The following is a 12,660-nucleotide window of genomic DNA, read 5'->3' as shown; positions in this document are numbered from 1 at the left end:
GACTAAACATGTTGAATCAGTGTTTCATTTTTCTGCAGCAAAAACCTGGATCATTCTTCCTGAAGATGTGACTCAGACCTCGACTTTGACAAAGTTTAAATCCAGACTCAAACGGTTCTGTTTATCTGTGAATGTGACTGAAAGGGGTTTATTCTGCACTTTCCTCTTTTAATATTAATTTCATGATGATTATTGTTTTATTTTAAAGTCTTTCTTCTTCTGTAAAGCTCTTTGAATTACCTTGTGTACGAATCGTGCTGTACAAATAAACTCGCTTTGCCTTTTAAGATAAATCATTGTTTACGATTTCATTTAAAGCCAAAAAAACCTCCAAAAACAGACTCGACGCCGTTCATTCCCACCTCTGCCAACACGGCGTCCCTGTCACATGTCGTCACGTGGCGTCCATCTTTTCAAGCCAAACATTACTTTTTTGTTTTGTTTTTGAAGTGAAGCCTACACTACATTAGATATGAGACATTACGTTCATCAAACTTCTGAATAAATCTGAGTAAAAGCAGTGATCAGATCCAGCACGTGTCATATTAAGATCATTTAATCGACTGCTTCCGTTTGAAACTTGTTCGTTTAAATAAGTTTAACTGGATTTTTTAGTGTGCAGCAGTAATGAAAAGTGAGATGTTGAATTGGTTTGACAGAAGAGAGTGAAGTGGGGCAGTGAGGGGGAAGCGTGATGAGTTTTTAGGATGTTTTTGGCTCAGAAAAGTGTTTTAAATGAGTCTGATGTAAGCACAAGACTGAAAAATGGATTTGTGTTGGACCATAAACACGTCTTAACAGGAGACAGAAAGATATTAAGTCTGCGTTCAAACTTCAGGGCTTCAATAATTCAGATAATCGTTGCGCTGATTGCTAATGTCGACACAGCGATTAGCATTACTCTCTGTAGCTCGTTCACGGCGTGTGCGGTCGTGTTTAGGGACAGTTTTCAGGTTGTTTTGGAGGCATTTTCTAAATTTATGTAGTAAAAACGAGCTGTAGCCGGAAAGTGCAACCTTGTGTCTTAGAAGGAGTGCGTATCCAAGAATATTTTTGGAGCTTTTAACCAATATTTACCGTAGTTCCTTTGTCAAAATATACCTGAAGTTGCATTTTAACTCATTTTAAGTAACCCCCCCTTCAACTACGCTCTCGTACAATCCCTAAATCTGGTAAATTCTCTTTTATTTGCATGTTTTTGTAATGTTTTATTGGAAAACTGCATCATTTAAGTAACCGCCCTTCAACTACGCTCTCGTACAATCCCTAAATCTGGTTAATTCTCTTTTATTTACATGTTTTTGTAATGTTTTATTGGAAAACTGCATCATAAAAAAGTGAGAGTTGTTCTGTTTGCGTAACAACAGAACTGTACATCACCTATTCATCAAATTCCTTTCCGAACTGAAACATAAACAGTGGAAAATCCCTGACCAATCTTAAATTTAAAGCAGCTCCGTGTAACTTTCTGATGCAGGTGTATAAATAGAAAGTTAAAACCATACGTAGGATCATTCTCCATCGAGTCAGATGAGTTTTATGCCACGTTATAGCCAAAAGAACAATATTTCCATGGAAACAAGGAGAGGAAGGTAGTTTTCTGGAGATGTAAGCCCGTTCACAGTGAAGATACATGTGTTTACGGCGCAATAAAAACATCCAAAATGAAAAAAAAACACACGCTTTTATTTTAAAATGGTAAATGGCTGCACCTTCAAGTCACTCAACGCACTTTACATCAAGGAAACACACACAGACACTGGGGACGAGGTGTGTTAAGTGTCTGTGGAAGCTGGAATCGCACCGCCAACCTGTGTGTGTGTGTTTTTAGTTGTTTTTTTTTATGTCGAGAGCGGGATTCGAAGCTCCAACCTTCAGATCAGAGGATGAACACTCAACTGAGCCAATCAAAATACAGCGTTATGTTCTAAAAATAACCCGCAATAGTCAAAATCCACGACGTAGCAGCTTTATTTTACATTATTCTCTCTGTTTTTGTCTGTCAAACCCCTCACCACACACTTTATACACTTTTCTCACACAGGCGTTAACATTTTCTCACATTTCTCTCTTGTTTAAACTCTCTCAAAGTTCAAACCTTCGTCGGCGTCTTTTTGAACGTTTCATCGACGTCGTGGGTTTTGTCGGGGAGAAAACAAATCGCAAACGTACAGCACTTCAGAGTCACACTGAGATCCAACGTTTATGGACAATGGTCTACAGTCCCTTAGCCAATCAGGACGCAGAACACAATGGTCTACAGTCCTTTAGCCAATCAGGACGCAGAACACAATGGTCTACAGTCCCTTAGCCAATCAGGACGCAGGACACAACGCACGTTCATACACTGGGAAAAAAACATCTAAAATTGAACTAAAAACTCTGCGAAACAGTGATTTAGTGAACTGCGATATAGCGAGGGACAACTGTACACCTTTTAGTCTATCTTTCGTGAAAATATTACACAGTGGGGCTTTAAATTTAGACCCCATAGCTTTTATTGAACAGAACCAGTGAAAAAAAGTTAAACGGAGGTGAAGAGTTGGGAATGACTCAGAGGACTACCACGCAGCACTCCTCCCCTTTAAGTGAGAGATTTGGTCAATGCACCCGAGCTTTAATAAAATAAAATCAAATAAAAAACTAATTAAAATACAATATTATTATTATTATTATTATTATTAACAAATACAAATAAAATAATAAAAACAAATAAAAATATATAATAAATAATAATAATAACAATAATAATAAATAAAATAATAAAAAATAATAATAAAATAAAAATAAATACAATTAAAAACAAAAAATATTCTAAACTCTTAGAAATATTCAAAATTGAACATCTTCTTGTTGTTGTTCTTCTAAAAATTTGCACTGTGGCCTAAACAACCCAAAATGTGTTGTCCGCAGATGAGGACACCGGGTCTCAGGACGTTAATGCGCGAGTGTCGAAGGCTAATCATGGACGCCCTGGAGTCCAAACACTGCACCAACAGTTGAACGCAGGAACTCGGAGACTGCAGTGATCTATCTCTGTTGACTCTGCTGCACCGAAGCGTGGTGTGGAGTTCTAATGGTTCAACTGACATCAGACTTTAGGACACACAACCGGACATAAATAAAACCGACAACCAAAATCCCCAAACCGCCGAGGAGCCTTGGACCGGAGCCGAGTCAGTTGATGTGTGCGTCATCAGAAAAAAAGTGGTTTGTTTTTGCAGAGATGAGAGAAGAAACGCAATCAGGCGGAGGCGCTAATGAAGAATGGAATGGAAAATTACCTCGGCTAGCATCATCGTCTAAGTGCGCGAGGACTGATAAAAGACTCAAATAATTGCCGCATTTTGGAATCCCAGGATCAAAGAAAGTGGATGTTTTCATTTCAGATTAGTCGCTGGGGGTATAGCGAATGCCATGTTGCTAAAAATGATCTTCGCTTATTAGCTTAGATTGTGAAATGCTAACTCCCTTAAAGGCGCTGTACCTGATTTGTTTTTGTATGGTCTTAAAAAACAGTTTGATGAAGTTATTCCTCACTCACCCTGTGCGTTTTGAGCATCCTGATTATTCACAATGTTGAATTTATAAGCTCTTTTTAAAAACTTCCAGCGGCCAGACTAGAGTTATGCCGTCGCGGTAATGCTAACAACAACCAGGAACTAACACGCACGTCCTGATTATTCCTGAAGGTTGGTGGTTCGATTCTTCCTCTCGACTTAAACGTCGTTGGTTGAGCGTGGGTCAGATCCAGTGACCCACAGGTCGGCGTGTGATTGGGTGAGTGATTCTTTGATGTAAAGAGCTTTGAGTGTCTTCACGGTGGAAAAAAGCGATATAAAACATGACCATTTACCGTCTAGACCGTCTATGCTTTTATGCATTTTGTGGACAATATATAAACGTAATCTTTCTCACTTTCTTACCACGCGGCAGTGACTGTATATCCCCCCCACTCTGAGGTTTTATTGAACACTGATTCTATCACACTGTTCGACTGTGCTTTACATTTTTACCTATAGAATGTTAACTACCACACAAGAAATATAAAACACTAGTGCAAGCTCAACTTCTTTAGACCGTGAGATTCTGTTAGACTCTGTTAAACTCTGTTAGTTTCTGTTAGACTTTGTTAGACTCTGTGGGACTCTCTTAGACTCGGTTAGACTCTGTCAGACTCTCTTAGACTCTGTCAGACTCTCTTAGACTCTGTTAGACTCTCTTAGACTCTGTCAGACTCTCTTAGACTCTGTTAGACTCTGTCAGACTCTCTTAGACTCTGTTAGACTCTGTTAGACTCTCTTAGACTCTGTCAGACTCTCTTAGACTCTCTTAGACTCTCTTGGACTCTGTTAAACTCCATGAGAGTCCGTTAGACTCTGTTAGACTCTGTCAGACTCTCTTAGACTCTCTTAGACTCTGTTAAACTCCATGAGAGTCCGTTAGACTCTCTTAGACTCTGTCAGACTCTCTTAGACTCTGTTAGACTCTGTTAGACTCTCTTAGACTCTCTTAGACTCTGTCAGACTCTCTTAGACTCTGTTAGACTCTGTCAGACCCTGGTACAATCTGCCGTGCTGCCGTTAACTCGCCTGTTTTGCTGTAATAATAAAACTCTACAGAACGATCCCTGAGCCTCTGTGTCTTTTCTTCATCCAACAGAAACTGACAATATGAACAGGGCCCAGGCAAATTTAGCTCAAACACATGTGAAAAATCGAGTACCGGGCCTTTAAAAGTCCATTTCCCCAATTCATTTTTATCTGAAGATTTAATATTTTTGCTCTATTTCAGATCATTACTAAACGCCGCTCTTTTCAGTCGTCCCATTCAAATCCTTTTGTGTCCTCACTCCCCACAGGCTCCAGTTTTGGTGAAAGGATCCTTCAATGTCGACTACAAAGCTATCTGCCATTAACCCGCTCCGTCGTTCGCTTTGAGTCGCGCTGGTTTTGCTCAAACTGCGTGCGTTTATGGGCGGCCTCTAAACACCTGTCAGACGCGGTGATGAAAAGCACAACTACGGCCCCGCGAATAAAAAAGCAAACAGAATGGCCACAGTACAGTAAAGGAACAGAGCGGAGAATGAAAGGGGCCGTTCGGATCCCCAGCGGCTCGTTCAATCTGCTGTGCCCTTGAACACATGGCTGCTTAGTGGAATAACTTATGATAAGTGCTACAATAGTGCAATAGGGAATGAGAGGGCACGCGGGTGTGAGAAACAGTTCACTTCTGTTGTTTATTTTTATTTGTGACAAGAAGGTTAGGGCTGTTTTTTCGCTCGTGAAGCACAGACCGGACAGAAAGTCACAGTCTGAGCTTTGATAGAAACGATTCGGTGTGTCATTTCAGCTGATTGTTACGGTTAAAAGACGTAAGTTTAACAGACTTATATGAACTCGTACGACAAATCGCTCTTTATTTGTTTGTTTTTTTCATTTTAAGGCACTGCACCTGATTTTTGGTGTCTTAAAAATGCAGTTTGCAGTGGTCCTCACCTTTCTAGTGTCCTAATTATTCACCAGGGATAAGTTTCTAATTGTTTTTCACTGAGAAACTGTCATGATCCCTGTCTTGCTCTCCCTGCATTCTCGTCTCCCTCCTCCCTCACCTGCCTGAGCTGGGCGGAGTCCTGACTCCTCCCGCGCGCACCTGCTTCCCATCAACGCAATCAACACCACCTGCCGTGGATAAGAGGGGTCAGGACCAGTCACTCGGCGCCGGAACGTCCGCGTGCTCTACGTGAATATGCTCTTGTCTTAACACTTTTTGATCTTTGTATTCCCGTGTCTTATTGGAACCTTTCTGCTCTGCTCCAGGAACCCGCCCGAGAACCAGCTCCGGATCTCCCAGCCCCTGCACCTCTGTCCTGGTATGGTCTTGTGTTCTCCCCGTCTCATCGTGCACCTATGTCTCTCCACATTCACGGACCCGCACCTACGCTCCCCGACTTCCATGGATTATGATTTATGATTTATTGGACTATGAACTAAGCTTTTTGAACTCTTACTTTTGTGGTCACTTGTGTGAATAAAGACATTGTTAAACGCCATGAGTCTGCACCTTTGGTCCTTACGCCACGCTGGTTACGACAGAAACTAAAGCAGAGACTTGCCATCACGATAACTAGCATGCGAACACTACACTTCCTGATTCTCGGACGATAAAAGGGTTTAGATTTAGATGCAGGCGACACACATTAAAGAAAAAACAAACTAAACTAAACAGGGCAGCCATTTTAAGTCCATTTTTCTCCTGCAAATCATTGAAATAATCGAGTTTGTGTTTTTAAAGCTGAAAATTGGAAATATAGATCTAAAAAAATATAATTTATTAATAATGTTTCATGTCACTTTTGTTTTCAAAGCCAGTGTAAATTGAAAAAAAAAAGCTTTGTAGCGTAGAATAAACACACAAGTGCGTTAATTGTCTTTTCATTTTCAGTCAAATCTACATTTCAATGATTTAATACAACAATAATTGAATTTAAATCATGATTATAAATTTGATTAACTGCGTAGCTTTAGTTAGCACACTAGTTTTCACCGAGGGCCACATCAGGAAAATTATCACTTTCAAAGGATCAGATGTAACGTAAAATAAACGTAACAACTTTTTTTACTTAAATTAAATTTCTGTATTTATCACTCAATTTACAAATATTGCGCATGTTTTTCCATAGACGTAATAAAACATGGCTGTATAACTGCCTATCTCCTGATAAACTGACATTTTAAGACAGTCAAACCTTTTATTTACCTTGTTCTGGGCCACAGGAAGTGACATGGCGGGCCTCGTTTTGCCCACGGGCCTTGAGTTTGACACTAGAGGAAGGTTTATCTGATGCTACTTGCTCATTTTGTCAATACCGTAATCGTAAATCGTGTTTTTCTCAAATTTGTTGGCCTAAAACCTGACATGTGCGCCCCTGACGGACAGTTTTATGTCACAGCACTTGATGCGTGCCATTTGGAAACAACGCAGATTTATTATAACATTTTCAGCAGGTATTAAGATGAATCCGTGTACAACGTAATTTATGCTTTGGCACCTGACACCGTGTTTGTTTACGCTGCCGGCAACATATTCTTTTATTGCCTGTGAATTAAAACACTTTGTTCTGTGCGTTGAGTGACTGATTGTGTTACCTTTAATAAAAATAGATATGTTGAATAGATTAGCTAATGTTGTTTGCACAGTATAATTAGACAAAACAGCGTCGTATTCTGTTGTTTAGGTTTGTCTAATACTTAAAAGAAACGTAATTCAAGTCAATTTATTGTCGTAAAGCCCCAAAAATCACAACAGCAGTTACTTGTTAGGGCTGAACGTAAATGATTTAATGCACGAAAAACAGGAATAATTTGCGTTAAACAGTTTGCATTGATCCAGAGTTATACAGTTATATTTACGTTATACATTCAGATCCGAATTATTCACCGCTATGAGTTAATAAATGCGTTTCACAGGTTTCAGAGATGGAGTTTTTCCGTCACGGTGAAGCTAACAACAATAAAATGCATTATAATTAGACGCAAACAGCAAAAAGTTGACTTATTTTGACGTAAAAAGCTGCTTATACGCTATATCTGTGCTGGGGCAAGGCAAATGTTGCACAGATACATAAGAAAAAAAAAAGAAAAAAGCGACTCCAGGTCATTTAAGACTTAACACAAGCCACGTTTCTTCGCTTGAACTCCTCTTCCCTCTTAGTACGAGTTCGAGACACATTAATTAAAGCCTCTAATTCCCCTCACTGAATCATGTATCAAAGACTAAAATACATTTTTCATTGCGGTAGAAGACAGACGGAGGGGGGAGGAAAACAAAAAGTGGAGCGGACTCGTGGGAGTGGAGGAGCAGAGCAGTGTAATGAGAGGTGTGTGTGTGTGTGTGACGTGTGCGACCCCCACGGTTACACAACATTACCACCTAAATGCCCAAGTGGATGGTTTTATTTGTGGAGAGCAAACACTGTTCAGATACAGGCAGGAGAGAAAGAGCGGTTTTGTGTGTAAAAAAGACGGATTCTATCGCTCAAATCGAAGGAGTCAATTGAGCGAAGTGGGGTCTCGATACTCCAACTTCGAACTGGATTTTGATACTAAAGCATAGACTCTATACACAAAACCGATACCACGATGACGATAAAAAGAATATCATTTATCACGTTAAATGGTTGTACTTTATTTTATATTCCCATGTGGCGTTTATATTTGTGAATGTGACTTTTTTAGTATCGATTCTTGCTCAAATCAGTGTCTAATTTTCAAGTTTGAGTATCGGTTAGTGTCTGATTTTCGATACTTTTGACAATCCTAGCGCTGCGAGTAAAAATGTGTGTAAACTAAAGATTCTTTTCGATAAACAAATACAGCGGTGCCTCGTTTATCGCGGGGGTTTCGTTCTAAAAATAACCCGCAACAGGTGAAATCCGCGAAGTATCAGCTTTATTTTTGACATTATTCTCTATGTTTTTGTCTGTAAAACCCCTCACCACACACTTTATACACTTTTCTCACACAGGCGTTAACATTTTCTCACATTTCTCTCTCGTTTAAACTCTCTCAAAGTTCAAACCTTCGTAGGCGTCTTTGTCGGTGCAGAACGTTTCGTCGACATTGTGGGTTTTGTCGGGGAGAAAACAAATCGCAAACGTACAGCACTTCAGAGTCACACTGAGATCCAACGTTTATGTAAATTTGTCTGAACACATTCTGTACTGGACAGGAGACACGGCACGGAGGAGACTGATGGACAATGGTCTACAGTCCAACAGCCAATCAGGATGCACGACACAATGGTCTACAGTCCAACAGCCAATCAGGACGCACGACACAATGGTCTACAGTCCAACAGCCAATCAGGACGCAGGACACAATGGTCTACAGTCCAACAGCCAATCAGGACACACAACTATTATATCACAAAGCACACATTTGCCGTCGGTTTATTGACTTGTGAGTGAATTAAAAACGTTAGTGTGTGTTATTTACTCGCACAAACGCTGTAGGAGTCTCTGTACATTGTCAATTTTGCTTTTTATAGCCCTCATTATGTAAACGTTTTATTCTTAAAGCTATACCTGATTTCTGATTTCTGAAAACATGACGTGAGTTTGAACTTGAGGTCTTCATGTTCGTGTTGGCCCAGTTTTAGCCCCTGGTTTAGCCTCAGTTTTTAAGTTGAACATTACTGTCTGTTTTTGCATTTCTTGTTGGACTTAAGTGTTGTGTCCTTCCCTCTTTCCGTCCTCGTTTTCAGCCTGTCCTGCCTCACCCCCGCACTAGGCTCATGTGTCTCGTCCCCGTTGCCTGGGTTCTGTCTCTCGTGAGCTTTCACCTCAGCTCTGACGCAAGAGCCCCACTCCTCCTCCTCCTTCTCCTCCTCCACCACTGCCTCTCCATCCTGGTGTCTTATTTATACCTGTCTGAGGTGGTGTTTTTGTCCTGGAAGGTCAAAGTGAGTGCTTAAACACAACCCTTCAGCGGCTATGGGACACCTCGCCATCATCAGCCGTGCCTTTAGAACCAACAAACCTCAAAACAAGAACAAGAATGCAATATTAACCAGATTTTTAACCGTGAGAGAGGAACATGTTAGAGTGTGAACTGTAGCCCTGACCACTTAGTCCTTTCTCTCACTTTAATATTGCACCGCGACTAAAACAACTGCCTGGGACGGTCTCATACAGTGGGGCAAAAATGATTTATTCAGCCACCAATTGTGCAAGTTCTCCTACTTAAAAAGATGAGAGAGGCCTGTACTTTTCATCATAGGTTCACTTCAACTATGAGAGACAAAATGGAGGGAAAGAATCCAGGAATTCCGTGGTAAAATAAATATTTGGTCACCTACAAACAAGCAAGAAGTCTGGCTCTCACAGATCTGTAACTTCTTTAAGAGGCTCCTCTGTCTGTTTTCTGAGGAGAAAGAAAAATGCTGAGTAACATCCAAAGAACAGCATACCTTCTGTGAATCATGGGGGTGGAAACATCATGCTTTGGGGCTGTTTTTCTGCAAAGGGACCAGGACGACTGATCCGTGTAAAAGAAAGAATGAACGGGGCCATGTTTTGTGAGATTTTGAGTGAAAACCTCCTTCCATCAGTGAGGGCGTTGAAGATGAAACGTGGCTGGGTCTTTCAGCCTGACAATGATCCCAAACAAGAAGAAGCATTTCAAGGTCCTGGAGTGGCCTAGTCAGTCTCCAGATGTCAACCGCATAGAAAATCTTTGGAGGGAGTTGAAAGTCCATGTCTAGTCGCTGCTCTAGAGGAAATCTGCAGGAGGAATGGGCCAAACTACAGCCACAGTGTGAAAACATGTGGAGACTTAAGGAAAACGTCTGACCGTCATTGGCAACAAAGGGAATATAACAAAGTATTGAGATGAACCTAAATACTTCTTTTCCACCATAATTTGCAAATAAATTCTTGTGATTTCCTGGATTCTTTCCCCCCATTCTGTTTCTCATAGTTGAAATGCACCTATGATGAAAATTACAGGCCTCTCTCGTCTTTTTACTTGCACAATTGGTGGCTGATTAAATACTTTTTGCCCCACTGTAGTTGTTGTAGCTGTGCCCATAATTCTTAGCAAACAATGTTCCCTTGCCAGTAACGTCTCTATTAAATATCACCCAACAAAATGCTTCGTAAAATGCATAGGTTATGTCTTACGTCTGTTGTTTTCTCTCATTAATCTCCATTTACAATACTCCATCACATCAAGTTTCAGGTCAGATCTGTGGAGAAACGATCCCATTCATGTTTTTTCAAGGTCTTATAGCAACACCTGTATTTGAAGAAATGCAAGATGGATTCATTCGATGCCTTACTGTGGAACATTCCAGTCAAACAATAACATATCAATGAAGACAAACAGATGGCAGACCAACACCAGAGAAGTTACGTAATGCAGTTTCAAATAAATACTCTTTGGAGCAGCAATATAGGAGATTTGCTCTGTTACTGAAACTGAAAGCTGAAAGGTCTCTTCTAACTTCCACTGTTTTAATTGTATTTCCTCTAACTGCTCTTTAGACTTTATCGATCTGTGAGGAAATTACTTACTTAATTACATTAGCACCAAAATAACTCTTGGACACAAACAAGATTATAGCTAAAATAGTGTGAGACTATGGGGGATTAGGTACTGCATTCACAAGTACTTCTGCAGGATTTTAAAGATCAGGTCAAACTGCACAGAAGCCAATATTCCAGTTTGTTACGGGCAGTTTCATTCAAGCAGTTTAGATGAAATGTAATATTAGAAACAGCTTAAGTGGCTCCACACCTGCCCTCCTCCTCCTGCAGGATCTCCACAGTCACGTGCTACAGCTCAGAGTCAGAGGAGAGCGACTTCACGACCATTATCACCTCTGTGTGATTCGTGAATGGTCCATGGCTCTGGGGTGACCCTTCGCACACACAGTATGAGACACACAGGCCCGGGCTGAACACAACAGGTGTGAGAGCTGCTACTGGACAAACTCAGGACAATTAATATGGGATAGAGTGAAAAATATAACTGGCAACAACAGACGTGTGATATGTGTGACAGCAAACGTCGCTCTTTAAAGCCCTGCACACACACTGCTTTTATGATATGACGTTTATGATCTTGATTTGTAAGTGTGTGCTCTTGTGTGTGAATCATACACCGGTGCATAATTTCATATTAAAATGTCGTCTCAAACTTCTTACCTGGAGTTGGTCATGTCTGTCTGTCCTCCCTGGCTCTTCTCCAGCCCGAGCTTGGTGAATATTCCCACCAGGACCATGATGGCCACCACTCCACAGATGATGTAGACGATCATGTGCGTGCGGTCGCGGTAGGGCTCTTCCTGCACCTCGGTGACAGGGGGGGCGGGGCGGCCCGTGTTGGCCCACACTGGGGTGTCGTAGTTGGAGCAGGACCTTTGGTCTAGGCTGTGCACTTTGAACTGGCAGCAGAAGCGGTAGAAGCAGGAGCCGCAGCAGAAACTGTAGATTCCTGCGTTACAGTTGAACGGAGGGTCCCACTGGCCCATCACGTCGTAGTAGCCCCAGCAGCGGTTGGTGCTGGTGGGGGCGGTGGGCTCCTCAGTGTCTGATGTGGGGGTGGGCACGGCTGCGTCTGTGAGCCGCTGGGAGCTCTCGGTTTGGTTATTGGGCATGGCCTGTGCCAGCGCCCCTTTGGACCGCTGACCCCACCCCCCCAGCGAGGTCAACCCGAGCACCGCGGCCAGACTGAGGCTGACCAGCACCGAGCTCAGGTTAGGGGCCATAATGGACTTCATCAACTGCACTTTTTCAGCTGTTTGTGGAAACGCCAAAAATAAAAATTCCACAGAGAATGTTTGACTAAGGGAGTCAATCAGCACAAAACCAGAATAATTTCATAAGCAAAAGCAGCACACAGCTTTTCAGTGGGGCCTCTCTCATTCCATTAGAAAAAAAACAAAAACAGGTGTTTGCCGTTGGAGGTGTTCAAGCAGTCATCAGGAAACAGACCAATGAGTCAAAGAAATCAATCTGGCTCTCAGCATGTTCTTAACAGGGAGAAATGTGTCCCCAGGGAACCACAGGCGTGCACAGAGTGTGAGGGGGGCGTGTGCATGAGACCCAACGTAAACAAACACTGCACTATCGAGAAAGTGTCACCTTTTATAAAGCCA

The 12,660-nt window shown here is 41.6% G+C and overlaps 1 protein-coding gene across 1 annotated transcript in view; it reads right to left on the bottom strand.

Annotated features, from left to right (window-relative positions):
* LOC117375109 (protein shisa-8) overlaps window positions 1-12,270 on the bottom strand; it is a 112,283-nt gene extending 100,013 nt beyond the window's left edge. Inside the window, exon 1 of the mRNA XM_033971365.2 lies at window positions 11,708-12,270. Within this exon, the coding sequence (XP_033827256.2) occupies window positions 11,708-12,270 (563 nt within the window). The remainder of the gene's footprint in view (window positions 1-11,707) is intronic.
* Window positions 12,271-12,660: the final 390 nt, after the last annotated feature.

Source organism: Periophthalmus magnuspinnatus, chromosome 8 (genome assembly GCF_009829125.3).
Source record: "Periophthalmus magnuspinnatus isolate fPerMag1 chromosome 8, fPerMag1.2.pri, whole genome shotgun sequence".
NCBI classification, from domain to species: Eukaryota; Metazoa; Chordata; class Actinopteri; order Gobiiformes; family Gobiidae; genus Periophthalmus; species Periophthalmus magnuspinnatus.
The sequence above is the reverse complement of the archived record's forward strand: the minus strand, read 5'-3'. Positions and strand labels throughout refer to the sequence as shown.